Consider the following 18,077-nt stretch of genomic DNA (forward strand, 5'->3'; position numbering starts at 1 on the left):
TTTATAGACTAAAAATTTCATTAAAACTTTTATACTCTCTTTTAGTTTATCTAATTGTTTTTTTCCAATAAAACATCTATTTATATCCAATATGTATAATTTTTGTAAAAAAAGAGGATAGTTTTCATTTATTAATTTTATTTTTTCATCTTATTCACCTTTATAAGATATCATTAGATCTTTTAGGTCCACTTAGCAACTAAAATCTTGATAATATTATTATTTTTGGCATCCTTTATTCTCATATATGGGTTAATAAGTTTGGTTTTAGGCATTTTATTATTCTATAAGACCATATGTATCTAATTGTTATTCATTATATTATATTAAATCCCTTGTATCAACTGCTTTTTAAGCAATAATAGCATCTTCGTAATCTTCGGGTGAAATTTATTTATTTTTTTAATAATTTTCATCCTCTTTTTCTAATTTTTCGACTAATAAGATTTCTTTTTCTTTAATATCTTTTTTTATTTAATATGTTTCTTAAAGTTTAAGCTTTTCTTCTTCAAAAAGAGATTAAAAATTAAGAAAAAGTGCATTTTTAGCTTAATTTATTTCCTCTAATAATTCTGCCTTATCCTTATTTTATTTAAAATCAGCCATTATTTGTTCAATAATGAAATTTTCCTCAATTCTTGTTTTTAAAATCTATTATTATTTTTTTTATATATATATATATATATATAGTAATTTTATTTATTTTTTTACTTTATTTTCTTTTAATAAATATTCATATTTATTTATAAAAATATCAAGATTATGGTTTAAATTATAATTTGAATTATCTAATTTTTTAACTTTTTTTTTTAAGTATTTATTTTCTTGTTTATATTTTAATATAAATGCTTGTTTTTTTTCTAAATCTTCTTTTTAATTTTCTTAACCTTTTTTTAAATTAAAAATTTCAGTTTTATATAAGGAATGTAATCTATTTATTTAAGTATAAAAAAAAGTCTCGGCTTTTATATTTGATTTTAATGTTTTGTGCATGAATTATTCAATTTATGATAAATAATTTTTCCATAAATAAGATAATAGTTAACCTGTTTCGGAACATATCAAAGTTACTTATTTGTTTAATTATTAAAATGAATTATCAAATACTTTGTTTAAGTCTTTATGAAAATCTTAAAATGTTTGGTAAGGTGTATCGAATATGGTTTACATTTTATCAGACATTTATTAAGATATAAAAATAGTTTTTTTTCTATAATCATCCTTTTTAAAATTAAAATTTTATGAATTATGTAATGATAATGTTTCTGTATGCTTTTTGATTGAAAACTATGTTTAACCGTCTTCTAAAAGCAAAGTTTTTCCCATTTTTAAATATATATTATTATCATTATTATAATTATTATTAATATTATTGTTAGTATTATTATTAACACTATTATTATTTTTGATAGTATTTTCAGTAAATAAAATTAATTATGGATTTTTCTTGTGGGTTATTTATTTTAATTCATTTTTTGGATATTTTATATTGTAAACTTAACGGACAGTTTATATTTACAATGAATTCCGTCCCTCATTTTTTCTAAAGCATTAATTTTATGTTTATGATTTCGATTATGTTTTTTAATTTGAATTAATTTAACTCATTTGTTCTGTTAAATATTTACGCCATGTTCCTATATGTGTAGAAAAAGATGATTTCTTTTCCATTTGGGATTTTATTTAGTATTTTTTTTTTTTTTATTAATATATTTATTTTATTATATATTAGTTAATTATATTTTATTTTTTTATTTTAGTTAATTTAATAATATTTTATTTTTTAGGAGACATATTTAAAAAAAAAATTGATTCTAATTTATTTTCTGCTATTTTTTTTTTTATAATAAATTTAAATATAAAGTTAAATTAAAAATATTTATTAATAAATTTAAGAAATAAAAACTAATTTTTTTTTTTTTTTTTAAATTATTAAAATTCTATTTTATTTATAAAATTTTGATTTATAACTTTTAAATAAGCTAGATTCAATAATTTTTATATGAAATTTAAATATATTAAATAATATAAATTTTTTTATATTTAAAATCATATATTTATTTACTATGATTTAATAAAAAAAAGATTTTATTATAAATGTTAATAAAATAATCTAATTTAACTCTTTTTTCTATACAATTTTAGTTCCAATTGCCCAAAAAAAAAAAAAGACTATTAAATAATTTAATTTCTTAAAAAAATATAATTTAAAGATATATAATAAAAACTTAAATAAATAAAATATTTTCTAAATAATTTTAATTTAATATATAATTTTTTTTTTTAAATAAAAAATAGAAGAATCAGTATAATTATTTTTTTTTTAAAAAAAAAAAATAGAAGAATAATCAAAAATAATTATTTTTTTTTTTTTAAGACAAAAAAAAATGCAAGAAAAAATCCCTATAAACGACTATAAAATAATAAAATAAATATTTAAAGGTACCCAAGCTTCAATATACATTTCTCAAAAAAAAGATTAAAAAAAAAACTAAATATTAAAAGTTTATACTAAATAATATGATTTGTTTTTTTAAGAAATGTATTCGTTATAAAAAATAAATTCGAAATTTGTTATTAAACCCTTAGAATTTATAAATAAAACTAAACTTAAAATTATTTCATTTCCATATTACAATAAAGGAGATTTATAAAGTTTTATCAAAAAAAATAAATTTTTAAAAGAATAATAAGCAGTAGAATATTTTTTATAAATTTTATCCGGAATTAAAGAAATACATTAATAAAATATACTACATAGAGATATTAAACCTGAAAATATACTATTAGATGATGTGTTTTAAGTCAAAATAGCCGATTTTGGATCTTCTGTTGATTTTTCAGAACCCAATTATGCTTCTTTTGGAGGAACTTATTATTATATGGCTCCTGAAATGGCTGAAATGGAATAATGTTCATATAAGTCAGATATATGGAGTATTGGATGTGTACTTTTTGAGATGCTAGTAGGTGAATCTCCTTTTTTTTTCGTTGAAAATAAATATTAACTTTCATATATAATGTTTGAGGTTTGTAACCCTATTTTTAATGTAGATCTATTATTCGAAAAATACGGTAACAAGAAATATCCTAATAAAAAAATATAAAAAGAAATGAAATTATTATTAGGAAAAATGCTTGCTTTTTTCCCAGAAAATAGATGCAGATTTCAAGATATTTTAGAATCGAAAATTATTCAAAAATTAAAAGGAAAAAATACTATTTTAGATGAAATTTTTGAAAAAGAAAAGTCAATTTTAACTTTCTATGATGATTTTGGGGACAAAAGTATAAATTTGAGTATTTTTAATAAAATAATTATCGAAGAAAAAGATGGTATAGAAGATTTTGTATTGGAAAATTAATAAAGAAGTTTTTTTGATTTATCTAATGAAGAATTTTAAATTGAAGAGAAAAGAATTGAGGATAAACTAAGGCCTTATATACATTAAGTATATTTATTAATCAAATGAATTTTAATTTTTTATTTAAAATTGTTTATATATATATGTATTATTTTTGAATTTTTATATTATAATAACTTTTTAGAATAGTTTTTAAAAAAATAATAAAATTTAATGTTTTTTATTAAATAATTAAAATAATTGGTTTAAATATATATTTTTTTATATAATTTAATTTTTATTAAATTGATCATAATAAATATTAAATTTTTATTATTTTTGAAAAATATAAATAAATAATTTAAAATTTAAATATATAAGTTTAAAATATTTTATTATTTATATTAAACATAATATATTAATTAATATAAGATATTTTTAAAATAAAAAATATATATTAGAATTTAATGAATTGTTTTAAAATAAAATATATTAATTTTTATTTATTTACTTTTATAATAAAAATATATAATAGTCGCATTCTTAAATTTTTTTTTAATATAATATGTCTAGAATTTGAATAATGAATAAAATAATATATATATATTAGATAAAAAAATAAAAATAATGTTGATAAAAATTAAAGAAAAAAAATAAAAAAATCATAGAAATTAAAAAAATAAAACAAAAAAATAAAAATTTTAAAATAATAAAAATTATATATATATAATATTAGATTAAAATAATGAAATAAAAATATGCAAAATAAGTACATATATATTTATATTTATATAATAATTTTTATTATATAATTATATATATATTATATATATATATATATATATATACATATATATTTATATATATATATTTTTATATTTATTTTTATTATTATATTGATTTTTTTTTTTTTATATATTTAAAAGATATGAATTAATAACTTATTTAAAATGAAATTTCAAAATAAAATTATGATGCCGATAATGAATAAAAAAAAATCTAATTATTATCTATAAATTATTCAAATTTAGAATAAGAAAACTATTAAAAATATATATACGATGATTCTAATTAAAATAAAGAAAATATAGAACTTTAATTTTTAAGGAAATAAACATAATCCGAAAAGAAAAGCTTCTCAATATACCATAAGCTAAAAGATAGATTATCAGGAATAAAAGAATCGAATTGGGATGTAAATATTGAATAAAGACGCATAAAAATAGGTGAAAACAACCTTAAATATCCGTCTAATTAAATACGAACGAGTCGATACACTATAATATCTTTCCTTCCTTTGAATTTATTTGAATAGTTTTCAAAACTAGCTAATATATATTTCCTTGTAATGGGTTTTTTATAAATGATTCCTTAAATTTCTAATACTTTTGGAATTCCAACTGTTTATTTGCCATTATTTTTAGTACTTTGCATCGGAGCAATAAAAGATATTGTTGAAGATTTAAAAAGACATAGTTCTGATAAAGAAGAGAATTAATAAATTATTCATAAAATTGAAGACGAATAGGAATGTAAAAAGCTTAAAATAATGGATATTTTTAGTGAAAATATACTATGTGGAAATATAATAAAAATTAAAGAAAATTAATAGATTCCAGCTGATATTTTACTTTTGAAAACTTCAGATTTAAAGGGAAGTTGTTTTATAGAAACTAAGAATTTAGATGGAGAAACTAATTTAAAACCTAAATTTGTTTATAAAGATATAAATAATTTATTGTAAATTAATTTTTTTTAAAAAAATAAATAAATAAATATAAATTTATATATAGAAATGAAAAATAACTATTTAATTTTAATAATATGAATATATATGTAAATTATGAAAGTCCTAATCCTTTATTATATAAATTTAATGGAAATATATAAATAGGAAAATAAATTATTAGTTTAGATGAAAAAAATATTGCATTAAGAGGTTGTTTTTTAAGAAATACATCATATATATATGGAGTAGTCATATATACAGGACATGAATGTAAAATAATGCTAAATTCGCACTCTCCAGAATTAAAAAGAAGTAATGTGGAAAAAATAATGAATAAATTAGTCTTTTTTGTCTGGATTTGTTAAAATTTTTTATGTGCATTAGGAGGATTATGGTATACTATATGGCATTTTGTAAATAAAAGTAAAATATCGTATATCTATATAGATAAAAAAGATGATTTTAACTCTGCTGAGCTTTTTTTTTAAAGCATTGGGAATTGGTTAATGATTTTTCTGAATTTTATACCAGTTTCATTAGTTATTTCTTTAGAAATGATTAGGTATTTATAAGGAATGATTATTTGTAATGAGAAATTAATGAAAAGTAAGCATGGAATACATGCTAATGTTTAAAGTTCTAATTTAAATGAAGATTTAGGATAAATTTAATGTATTTTTTCTGATAAAACAGGTATATATATATAAATATATATAGATAAATATATATATATATATATATATATATATATATATATAAATATAAGTATATATTTATACATTTTTATTTAGGAACTTTAACATGTAATATAATGAGTTTTAAGTCTTTTTATTTAGATGGGAAAGTTTATGGAGATATAAATGCAAAAGGCTAAAAATAAAAAGATATAGAAAATGTAAATTTCGAAGATGAAAGAATTCTTAAAGAGCCCAAAAATTAAAAAATTAAAGATTTTTTATTACATTTAGCTTGTTGTCATGAAATAATATATAATGAAAAAGTTGAAAAATATTAAGCTTCGTCGCCTGATGATCTTGCATTGGTAAATTTCGCGAAATTTTGCGGTTTTTAATATTTAGGAAAAGATAATGACGATATAATATAAATAAAAGAAAGTGAATAAAATAAAATATGGAAATTTAAATTATTGAATTTAATTGAATTTACTTCTGATAGAAAAAGAATGTCTATTATAATTTAAGATTAGGAAACTGAGAAAATTTGCTTATTAATAAAAGGCGCAGATAGCGCCATTATTCCTAGATTTACATCATAAGAATAAACTCCTTGTTTACTAAAAATACTAGAGGAATACTCCGAAATAGGACTCAGGACTTTAGTTTTGGGAAAAAAGGATATTTCAAACTAAGAATATCAAGATTTTAACATAAAATATTAAAAAGCAGCCTCTCTTTTAAAAAACAGGGATGAAGCAATCGAAGAATTAGCCTAAAATATTGAATAAAACATCACTTTTATAGGTGCTACGGCTATAGAAGATGAATTATAAGACGAAGTAGGCGAAACAATTGAAATTTTGAAAAAAGCAGGAATTTGTTTTTGGATATTAACTGGAGATAAGAAAGAAACTGCGATAAATATAGCTATATCAACCAAAGTATTAACTACGTAAGACACTTTAGTCGAAATAACGCCCTAAAATTTATTCAATATACATATAAACGATAAGAAAACAACAATAATAATCACTGGAGATTCAATTTCTGAAATTTTCCAAGATGATATTAAACAATCAACTTTTTCTGGAATTTCTTCCCAGGCAAAGTCAGTTATAGCCTGTAGAGTTTCTCCTAAATAAAAGAAAGAATTAGTCTATCACTATAAATTACACCCAAAAAATGCCTAAAAACGTACTCTAGCAATCGGAGATGGTGCAAACGATGTCTCTATGATCTTAGAAGCACATGTTGGTGTAGGAATCAAAGGCTTAGAAGGAATGTAAGCGGCTAGATCTGCAGATTATTCTATTGGAGAATTTAAATTATTGAGAAGGTTATTACTTTTCCATGGTAGGGAGTGCTATAGGAGAAATTCAGTTGTTATATTATATAACTTTTATAAGAATGTGATGTATTTATGTCCAATGTTATTTTTGGGATTCTTTTCTGGATTCTCGGGAGCGTTTATTTACGATTTGTTCCTTTTTTAATGCTTTAATGCAGTTTTTACTGCTTTTCCGATTGTTTTTTATGCTGTTATGGATAAGGATTTGTCTTCTAAGGTTTTAGTGAATTCTCCTTCTCTTTATAGAACAGGAATCGAAGGGATGTTTATGAATAACTAAGAGTTTTTTATTTGGTTTTTGGGAGGATTCTGGCATGCGGCTGCAATATTCTTTGTTTTTATGTTTTCAATGGACTCTGTAGGCGAGTTAGATGGAAGAATGAATGATTAGGTGGTTATTGGATAGAGTATTTTTATGATTAGTGTAGTTATAGGGAATATTAAAGTCTGCATTCATTCTTATTTGAGATATTCTTTATAGTTTATTTTATAAATTTTGAGTATTGGTATTTATTTAATCATTCTTACAGGATCTAATTTCTATTTAAATTATGAATTGTGGCATGTGCTTAATAAAATGTTGGTTTAGCCGTATTTTTATTTGTGCTTTTTAGCTGCTTTGGGATCTACGGTAGTTTTGGAATACGGATTGGTAGTTTTTAAAGAGTTTTTATTTTATATGTAATTAAGAGATTAGTTTAAGGAAGAATAATACTTAAATAATAATATTAAACAGTTTGCGAAAATCAATGATTTAAATAAGTTTATGAATACAGTTAGGAAAGATTATAAAGACGAGAGTTAAGATGAAGATAGTGCTACAGAAAGTATTTAAAATTAATGCAAAGAAATCAATATTTGAAAAAAAAATATTAATATTAATATTTTAGTTTTTTTTTTTTTTATATTTTAAATTAATTTTAATATTTTCTTTTATTTTATATATATATTTATATATTAATTTTTAAAATTTAAAAATGTTTCAAAACAATGATTTAGTTAATAATAAAAAATTATATGGTGATTAATTAAGATAATAAGTATTTTTTATCATTACGAAAGTTTTTAATATTGTTATTTTATAAGATTAGCTAAAATAAAGAGAAATAAAAATAAGAATAATAAAAAACTAATTAATAAAGTATAAAGTAATTTATGCCTTAAAAAAGCTCAGAAATAAATGCAAATTAATTAAATAAAGAATAATAAAAAAAGGATTATAGAGAGTATTTAATAAAGCAAGTAAATAATAATTATAAATAATCAATGTTCTAATTTTTTGTTTAAACAAAAAAATAGATGAATGAAAAAAATTTACCACATTTTATAACTTAAAAGCAAAAACAAATTCATCTTTTATAAGAAAAGTTCTCCTAATAATAAATTTGCAATTATGATATGTATTTAAAATGAAAAATTTATATATATATATATATATATATATATATATATATATATATATATATATATATATATATATATATATTATATAAAATAAGGATTTAATAAAAATTAAATAGAAATACTAAGAATTTCAACTAAGATGCATAAACTTCAAAATAACAAGAAATTTATAAAAAACAAGAAATGCTTTAATTTTTACAAGAATAAATCTAAGAAAAAGAAAATTAAAAAAAATAAGAAAGAAAATATTATTTAGAATCAGTTGATTTTTATTAAAAGTAAACTTTTCAAAAAAGCAATCATTTTTAATCTAAATTACCTTTTAATGAAGAAAAAAAAAAATAATAGAATACAAATCATTATCAATAAGAAAAATATAATACAAATTATTTCTAATAAGAAAATAAATAAATAAATTCAGAATAAAAAAGACTTAATTCTGAATAAAAATAAAGAAGTTTAATTCCCGAAATTGAAAACTTATAAATTTAAATGGTAGAAGAACATTAGAAATTAAAGGAAGATTTAGAAAGAATAAAATAGGAGTTTTCTAAAGGAAAAAAACACCAAAATATTGAATTTAAAAATTAATAATAAAAAAAAACGGCGAAGAAATATAAGATTAGGATTAAGATTTTAATGGACAAAATACACTCGAATTTTAATCAAAAATGATTCCAATGGACCTTATTGATCAACTCTAATTGAATAATTAGCTTTCAATGAGTGTTTTAGTAAATTATAAAATAGAAAATTTTTAAAATACAAATAATTAAAACACCATAAATACTTTTAATAGTAATGCATGTAAAGAAATAGATTAAATATTACAATAAATGGATAAAAATAGTAATCCTTAATATTAAAATACACTCGGAATTGATGGAAAGGGGGTTTTTGAATATACAAAATAGAAAAACGAATAAAATATTTTTCCAAAAGAAGATTTAAATAATAATAAAAATTTGGATTAATATATAAATAAAGTAAGAAATGAAATTTAATATATAAATAACGAAAATTGTGTGATTTAAAATTTAAATGAAATAAAAGAAAATAATGACCAAAAAGAAAATTTGTATTTAAAAAATAAAGAAGAAAATAATGAAAAAAACTTAAAATAACTAAACCAATAAATAATAGAATATGAAAGTATAGATTTTGATAAATTAGATTTATTATTATAAAATTTTAAATAAAAATGACTTTTTATTTTTAAACATTTTAACATACAAAAATATAGATTTATATATTATTATTATATTTTAGTTCATACTAATACTAATGTATGTAAATATCCTAATCCTATATCCTTTATTTAAAAATCTTCATTTGTTTTAAGATCTCTTTATAAATCCTTTCTTATATTCTTTATTTCTGAGTAATTTTCTGCTCCAATTTTACTTAAATCTTCTCCTCCCCATACATAACAATTACCGAAATCTTATAAGAATATAAAAGTATAAATATTAAGTCTTTTTTTAAAAAAAATACTTGTAAACACTGCATTTCTATCAAATTTAGCCTTTACTTTTAAAGGAAATTCTCCATTTTCCATTTCTATAAAAACTTATTTAGGACTGCATTAGTCTAATTAAATTTTTTTTTTTATGCAAGTTAATTATGAACAGTAGCTCCAAAAACAAATATTTTACTTTAATCTTTTTTTTAAAAATAAATAAATAAATAAAGTTTTAAATAAATTTGCCTTTTTTAAAAATAAAATAATAATACTTGTAATAAATATATTATGACTTTTTCCAGCTGCTAAATCAATAATTTTTTCATTATAATCTAAATCAACATAAATTTCATTAAACTGATCAATCTTTTATTTTTATTTTTGATTTTATAAAAAAAATACTAAAGAAAAAAAATAATACTGTCGTATTATTTAAATTAGAAGTACCACATTATCCATGATTATTTAAACCTAAAGCAAACAATTTGCCAGAAACAGTCAAAAAAATTGTATGTGAAAATCCAGCTGAAAGTTTTACAACTTTTTCATTGGGAATTACCATTCTTTTCGGATTTGTGTAATAATCATCTATTTTTTAAAAAAAGTTTTTAATATAAAAATTAAAAAAATAACTATATTCTCTTGATTATTAATTATCATTTAAATAAGGAACAATTTAATGCCAATTTGACCTTCCAGTTCCATATAAAAATCCAGATTCTATATAAAATATATATATTTTAAATCTATAAATACAAAAAAATAAAACAAGTTAAAAATATGGAATGTTAATATCCAGCTGATATATCAATAATTTATTCTTAAGTATCAAAAACTATTCTTGAAAATTAATGTTTAAAGCCTAAATCTCCTATTCCTAATTATCCCTTATAATTTTCACCTAAACCATATACTTAACCATCACTTGTTTATAATAAAATAAAACCGCCTCCAAATTATATTTTATTGCAATTTTTTTTTTATATTAATTAGGAATTCATTAAATTTACTGCTTCTTCACCAAGCCTAAAACTTATAGTTTTTCCAAAAGGAGAATATTTTTACCATTTCTAACATAATTTTGGAAACTTTTTATAATAGCTTAATACTCTTGTCGTTGTTAAACTATCTAATATATAACCCCATTATAATATTTAGCCATCATCTTTTATTGATATGTATTTTTTTAAATAAATAGGCTTAAATTTTTTACTTAATCTGCATATTGATTATGTAAAATGAGTTTCTATTTAAACAATTTTTCTATCTTGCAATTACTTTACTTCTTGATATTGGGATACATTTTATAAATTATTTAATAAACCTAATTAACCTTTTCATTTAATAAAATAAAATATTATGTAATTATAATTGTTAAATAAAAAAACCCATAAAGTTAACTCCTCTTGAATATAATTTCATTATATTATAGTTTTAATAGTAATAAAATTAATTTTTAATAAAGATATTTATAAATTTATTAACTATTAATAAAATTTATATATAGATTTTAATAAAATATAAAATTAAATAAATACTTAACAAAATATTTAAATATATTTATTTTTAAATAATTATTAAATTCAAAAAAAAAAATATATATATATATATTCAAATATAAGAAAATTATATAAATATTAATTAATACTAATATTGTTTATGTGAAAAATAAAAATACATTATCTTTTTTAAAAGATAATACTCATTTTTATATTTAATAATTTATTGAAAACAAAATATGTTTTATATTTTATTTATGATTGATTAAATTTTTATTTATTTTTATTATAATTTAAGAATTTCTTAATATTTTTTATATTTAAAATTTTATTTTCAAATTATAAATATTATTATTTTTAGGCTTATTCTAATTTTTTATACTTAGATAATTACTATTTGCATATTTAATTTTGATAACATTAATTATTATTTAATATATAAAGTTTATTCTTCTAACTAAATCAATTAAAAAACTATATAAAATGCAATAATAATATATAAATAAAAAAAAAATCAACATTTTTAAAATATTACATATTTAAAATAACTACAAGAAATATTAAAAATTAAAAACATTAATAATAATAAAAATATATAATGGATAAAGCAAAAGAAAATATTGAAAGATAATAATCTCAAGATAATATTATTTAAAAGCAAAATGAAGAAATAGATATAATGGAAATGCTTCCTTAAAAAAATATGTATATAATTGAAAAACAATTTGATACAAGTGATAAGAAAAAAAAAGGTTTAAAAATAGATGAATTTGTTCGTGTAATGTTACATCATTTAGAATTTGATAAAAGTGATTCATAAAAAGAAGATTAAATAACTTTAGCTTTAATAGATTTATTTAAAGAAATTGATGTTAATGGAGACGGTATATATTTATATTATAAAATATATTTTATTTTATTTTTTAATTGAAATAAAAAAATTAATAAATAAAAAGGCACTATGGAATGGGAAGAATTTTCTGATCATATTATATGTTTAGGTCTTTTAAGAAATGATAGAAGTTTTAAAAATGTAATAAAAAATTATTATCCAAGTGAGCATATAAAGGATAATTAAAAACATGAAACTCCAATTGAAAAAGTTGTTTATTTTGAAAAACTGAAATACTTGATTGTTTTAGAAAAAGATTCAACTCGTTTTAAAGTATATAATGCGAATACTGCGGAATTATTTTATGAAGTAAATGCCCATAAATGTGCTGTTTTGGACGTTGAATATATTCCTGATTAAAATTTGATTGCTACAAGCTCGAATGATTTAACAATTAATTTTTGGGATTCTTCATATTTTATACCTAAATAAATTGTTTCTGTAAGTTTTTTTTTTTTTTGTATAAATAAAAATAAAATAAAATAATATATTAATAAAGGTTCCTGAAATTTAATTATGTATGAAATATGCTAAATGGTCCACACAAAGCTCACCTTCTTATTTATATACAGGAGGTTCTGATAGTATCATTCATATTTACGATACAAAAACATTAAAAGAGAAAGGTACAATAGGAGGTTGGAACCCTTTTTTTAAAAGGGATTCTTAATAATATGGACATGCAAGTCCTATAGGAGATATTCTTCCTATAAACGTCTAAAATACACTTGTTACAGCTGGTTTAGATGCTAATATATGTCTATGGGATGCTGCAACCCATTTACCAAAAAAAGAACTAAGAGGACATGAAAAAGGGGTCTATAGTTTAGATTGGTCAGACTTTTCACCCATGAGTCAATGCCTATTAAGTGCAGGAGTAATTTTTAAATATTTATATATAAATATTTTTATTACTTAAAAATAAATAAAAGTTGGATCATGAAGCTTTTGTTTGGAATACATATGTAAAAGAGAAAATATTTCTATTAAGAGGGCATAATCATCCACTAGTAGGAGTAAAATGTCTACATGGAACTCCTTAAGTAATAACTGCAGATATATCCGGAATGGTAAAAATATGGGACGTTCGTAACTTTTTATGTATGCAAACTATAAATGTACCCACTGAAGAACTAAATAGTTTCGTAATAACTTCGCATTAGAAAAAAAGAATAATTTTTGGATCTCGATATTTAAATTATTATGAATATGATGAACCTAAAGATTAAATTTTAACAGATGAAAAAATGTGTTTGAGGGTACTTTATAACAATGTATTATTATGTTTGATTACTTTACATCCTGATTGTATAAAAGTATGGGATATTAGGACTGGTAAATTACAAAGTGTATATAGGGAATTATCCACAAGTGAATTAACTGTATGTGTTTTAGATACTAGGAAGAGGAAGCTGTTTGTAGGAGACGCTGAGGGGAATATATTTACTGTGAATATTAAGAATGGAGCGAAAATGAAAAAGTTCGAAAAACATAACAGAATGATTACAGATATTATACACTGGACCTCTAAGAAACCTAATGAGGATGAAATTGATTAAAATGAAGATGACAGTAACGATAGTAGAAGGGTCGTGAGTAGTGGAAGGGAAGAAACTATTTATATTCATGATGAAGATAGTTAAGATCCATCGAAAAGTTGTAGATATAAAATGAGATAGCATAAAAATAGTGTAAATTCACTTGCTTTGAAGTAGGATTCAGAACTTTTCGCAAGTGCTGCAGATGATTGCAATATTGTTATTACTAATTTGAATAATTATAGATAAGAAACTTTACCATCGGCTAATTTTCACTACGAGAAAAAAAAGTGATTTTTTTGGACCCTTTTTCTGCTTTGGTTACTTCAGATTCTGAAGGTTATGTGCATTTTTTTTATGTTAATAGTAAAAAATAAAGAACTCGACATACTAGGCATCTTATTACTAAAAAATATGAGACATATTCTGTTGTAAATAAAAATTTAGATAAATTTCCAGTTACTCATTTAGCCTTCAATTGTGATAATAAAATTTTACTTTTATCAGATGAACTAGGAAATGTTACTTTATGGAGTTTAGTAGAGTTTTTAAATAAATTAGAGGATATTTAAAAAGAAGATTTTAATGTTCATAAAGAAAATAATGAAAAGATTTTTTAAACAGAATTCGAAGAATAAAAATAATAATTATAAGTAAATATTTTTAAAAAATAAATAAATAATTAAAATAATTTAGAGTATATAACCATTAGATAATATAGAGAAATATTTTAGTGAAAAAGATATATAATTTGTGCATTAAATAAAAAATGCACATAATGATGGAATTACTTGGATAGAAATAATTCGAGAATATAAAATGTTTGCTACAAGTTCTTTTGATTGTTGTTGTCATTTATGGTCTTTCGAAAATGAATTCAAGAAAACGGGTTCACTTATTTTAGGACATGATGTAATGAATAATAATTGGTAATTAAAAGTAGATGAAGACAAGAAAAAATATGAAGCTATAAATTTTATGAATAAATTAAAAAAAATAATGAATGTAAATGATGAAGAGGAAAGTTTATAATCTAATAAAGAATTTGATAAAAAAACAAAAAATTAACTAAATATTTAATTTGATTTTAAATATTTGAATTAAAATAATAAAAAAAAAAAATCAGATTTTTCAGAAAAAGAATAAAATGAAAGGGCAAGGGAAATTCTAAACAAATATAAATAATATAATCAAAATTTAGAAGAAAAAAATAAAGAGAAAAAAAACCAGACAGTAAATTATGATGAATTTAATAAAGGACATTAAATTGATGAAGGAGTTGATCTTTTTCTTGAATAAAATGAAGAAGAAGAAGACGATAATAATATTCTTTATGATTTAGATGATGCTAAAAACTAAATTCAAGCTGGAGCTTATGTTTCTAAAAATACATTTAAATCTAAAGCTGTTATAAAAAGAAATAAATTATGAATTGATTTTTTAATTTTTTGTTTTTTATATTATGTAATTTTAAATAAAATTAAATATTATATTAATTAAAAATAATTAAAAATAATATACATTATTAAAAATAATTAAATTTTAAATAAATAAAAAAAAAATATAAAATAAAATAAATAAAAAAATATATATAAAAATAAAATAATATAATAATAATAATAATTATAAAAAAAAAAATTATAAATAAAAAATATATTAAATAAAAAAATTTATATAAATAAAAAATATGATAATTAAAATTAAAAATAAATAAAAATTATTATTATTAAAAATTATATAAAAAAATTAAATATAAAAAAAAAAAATTAAAAAAAATTAAAAAAAAAAAAAAAAATATTTATATATAAATATATAAATATATATATATATATATATAATAATTTATTTTTAAAAAATAAAATAGAAAATATTATATTATAATAAAGAATAAAATATATATATTTAATTTTATTTCTATATTATATAAAGATTATTCAATAAAATAATTAGCTATAAATATAATAAGTTTTTTATATTAATATTTTTTATAATATTTTTAAAATTATTTTATAATTAAAAATTAATGAAATATATGAATTTTAATATTAAATTAATTTTTTTATTTAAATAATTTTTTCATTATTAATTATTTTCAATTTTTTAAGTTATAGTTTTTTTATATTTATTATTAAAGAATAATTTATTTATTTATATTTTTTTAAATATAATTAAAATTATTAATTTTATTATTTAAAAACATTCAATAACACATATATATATTTAAAATGAAAATAATTTTTAAAAATATTATAATTTTAAATTTAATTTTTTTATTAATTATTTTATTATTATTAAAAAGTTTAGTAATTAAATTTATCATTTTAATACTTTATTATTAAAATATATTTTCTATTTTTTTTTTTATTTAAATATAATTAAAGAATAATGTTTTCAAATATAAAAAATTATAAATTTATTAAAACGAAGCCTTTTTCAAAATAATTTAATTATTAAATAATTAAAATATCATTTCAAAAAAATTTAGTCTAAAACATCATAAATAATATATATTTGATTTTTAAAAATTAAAATATATTATTTTTAAAATAAGTATAATAAATTTAAATCAAATTTAATTTTATAAAATATTGCTTTTTTTGATTTTCTATTATAAAATTTTATTATTTATATATAAAAAATAAATATTATAAATTAAATATAATAAAAAAATAAAAAGTATTTAAAAAAAACCTATTTTCTTTAAAAAAAATATAATGAAAAAGATAATAATTATAACATTATTAACAACCATATTGCTACTAAAATTAGCTCAAGGACAAACCAAATCTGAATTTAAAGATAGCTAGCTGCTGACTGTCAAGATTTTAATTATAAAGAAAAAAATTACCATATTTTGCTGTGAATCCTAAATCTGTAGATCTTTTAAATTAACCTGCAGACTTTTTAACTTAGTCTAAACATGAAGAAATATCAAAGGTAGCTTAACCTATATTGATCAGTAATAAAATAATTAGTGTAACGAATAATACTCCTTAAAACAAAATATATTCTAAAGTTTAATTTATAGGTGCTGATGATCTTGAATTAGATTAAAATGAACCTGCTGCTGGTACTTATTAAAAATATGAAAACAAATTATAGGATGGTACTATAGAAAAATCCATATAGGTATGGATTAAACTTACTCCCCATATTTAAAGAACTGTATGGACTAGCTGTTTTTTTTTTGAGTCAAAACTAAGAACTTAATGATAACTCATATTTGGGAGATAGATCACTAACTTTATATGTAATTAATAATATGTTACATTTCCCTACTTATGACTTAAATAGTTAAACAGTTAATTATAATTAAAATATAAATTTCGAATAATCAGAAGAAGGAAAATGGTGTCTTATCTATTTCGGATATTCTGATTTATAATAAAAAGCATTTGTTTTTAGTTAATTCTAAGGTTCTTAAGCTAATGTTTTGAATTATAATGGAATCAGACATAAATCTTCTAATATTTACCATTTGTTTGTTGGTCAAACATTTACATATAAAAATTTCCCAGGAAGAATCGTTAATTTAGTACTCTGTGGAGGATCTGGATGTTATAAAGAAGATGGATTTGAATAAGTATGGAATAAATTTCCTAAATATAAATTAATTTAAAAAGTAGAAATTTTAGGTGCTGACGATCTTGTATTAGATTATTATGATACTGCTGCTGGTACATATTAAAAATATGAGAATAGATTTTAAGCTAATACTATAGAAAAATCTATATCTGTATGGATTAGACTTACTCCTTCTATTAAAAGATCTTAATTGTCTAATTGTTTCTTATTGAGTTAAAATTCATAACTTTAAGATAATGCAGTTTAAGGAGATTAATCACTAGCATTATAGGTAATTAATAATGTGTTAAAATTCTCTACTTATGACTTAAATAGTTAAACTGTTAATTATGCTTAAAATATTAATTTTGAATAATCAGATGAAGGAAAATGGTGTCTTATCTATTTCGGATATTCTGAGAACTAATAAAAAGCATTTATTCATAGTTAATTCTAAGGGTAGGAACCTAAGGTTTTTAACTTTAATGGAATTAGTCATAAATCTTCTGATGTTTACCATTTATTTGTGGTTAAGCATTTTATATAAAAACTTCCCAGGAAGAATCGTTAATTTATTATTATGTGGAGGTTATAAATGTTATTAAGAAGAGGGATTAAAT

At 19.0% G+C, this 18,077-nt stretch overlaps 3 protein-coding genes across 3 annotated transcripts, besides 35 other annotated features; 2 read left to right on the plus strand and 1 right to left on the minus strand. All coding sequences in view use genetic code 6, as the record gives it.

Moving 5' to 3' along the window:
* The first annotated feature begins 856 nt into the window (after positions 1–856).
* Positions 857–897: a microsatellite.
* Positions 898–1,337: 440 nt separating this feature from the next.
* Positions 1,338–1,404: a microsatellite.
* Positions 1,405–2,274: 870 nt separating this feature from the next.
* Positions 2,275–2,373: a microsatellite.
* Positions 2,374–3,687: 1,314 nt separating this feature from the next.
* Positions 3,688–3,735: a microsatellite.
* Positions 3,736–4,117: 382 nt separating this feature from the next.
* Positions 4,118–4,215: a microsatellite.
* Positions 4,119–4,266: a microsatellite.
* Positions 4,121–4,233: a microsatellite.
* Positions 4,121–4,242: a microsatellite.
* Positions 4,213–4,265: a microsatellite.
* Positions 4,222–4,261: a microsatellite.
* Positions 4,267–4,272: 6 nt separating the features above from the next.
* On the plus strand, positions 4,273–7,960 carry IMG5_050460 (phospholipid-translocating p-type flippase family protein, putative; the record flags this gene model as incomplete). Its single annotated transcript, XM_004037461.1, has 3 exons — positions 4,273–5,084; positions 5,138–5,766; positions 5,865–7,960. 3 exons carry the CDS (start codon positions 4,273–4,275, stop codon positions 7,958–7,960), a joined length of 3,537 nt encoding a protein of 1,178 aa, XP_004037509.1.
* Positions 5,768–5,851: a microsatellite.
* Positions 7,961–7,969: 9 nt separating the features above from the next.
* Positions 7,970–8,063: a microsatellite.
* Positions 7,971–8,042: a microsatellite.
* A 454-nt stretch (positions 8,064–8,517) lies between the features above and the next one.
* Positions 8,518–8,590: a microsatellite.
* A 255-nt stretch (positions 8,591–8,845) lies between these two features.
* Positions 8,846–8,906: a microsatellite.
* An 866-nt stretch (positions 8,907–9,772) lies between these two features.
* Positions 9,773–10,965, minus strand: IMG5_050470 (regulator of chromosome condensation domain protein; the record flags this gene model as incomplete). Its single annotated transcript, XM_004037462.1, has 6 exons — positions 9,773–9,945; positions 9,997–10,092; positions 10,237–10,330; positions 10,386–10,552; positions 10,598–10,684; positions 10,734–10,965. The coding sequence occupies 6 exons, from the start codon at positions 10,963–10,965 to the stop codon at positions 9,773–9,775; spliced, it is 849 nt and encodes a 282-aa protein (XP_004037510.1).
* Positions 10,659–10,694: a microsatellite.
* Positions 10,966–11,728: 763 nt separating the features above from the next.
* Positions 11,729–11,797: a microsatellite.
* A 264-nt stretch (positions 11,798–12,061) lies between these two features.
* IMG5_050480 (hypothetical protein) lies at positions 12,062–14,962 on the plus strand (the record flags this gene model as incomplete). Its single annotated transcript, XM_004037463.1, has 4 exons — positions 12,062–12,347; positions 12,420–12,796; positions 12,855–13,232; positions 13,288–14,962. The coding sequence occupies 4 exons, from the start codon at positions 12,062–12,064 to the stop codon at positions 14,185–14,187; spliced, it is 1,941 nt and encodes a 646-aa protein (XP_004037511.1). The 3' UTR covers positions 14,188–14,962.
* Positions 14,963–15,371: 409 nt separating this feature from the next.
* Positions 15,372–15,434: a microsatellite.
* Positions 15,387–15,433: a microsatellite.
* Positions 15,424–15,614: a microsatellite.
* Positions 15,438–15,563: a microsatellite.
* Positions 15,438–15,577: a microsatellite.
* Positions 15,438–15,611: a microsatellite.
* Positions 15,438–15,668: a microsatellite.
* Positions 15,441–15,682: a microsatellite.
* Positions 15,444–15,681: a microsatellite.
* Positions 15,467–15,579: a microsatellite.
* Positions 15,491–15,655: a microsatellite.
* Positions 15,587–15,686: a microsatellite.
* Positions 15,619–15,680: a microsatellite.
* Positions 15,633–15,689: a microsatellite.
* Positions 15,686–15,733: a microsatellite.
* Positions 15,688–15,730: a microsatellite.
* A 203-nt stretch (positions 15,734–15,936) lies between the features above and the next one.
* Positions 15,937–15,975: a microsatellite.
* A 547-nt stretch (positions 15,976–16,522) lies between these two features.
* Positions 16,523–16,565: a microsatellite.
* The last annotated feature ends 1,512 nt before the right edge of the window (positions 16,566–18,077 follow it).

The sequence above is a fragment of the Ichthyophthirius multifiliis genome, assembly GCF_000220395.1.
Source record: "Ichthyophthirius multifiliis unplaced genomic scaffold scaff_1120509250139, whole genome shotgun sequence".
NCBI lineage: Eukaryota > Ciliophora > Oligohymenophorea > Hymenostomatida > Ichthyophthirius > Ichthyophthirius multifiliis.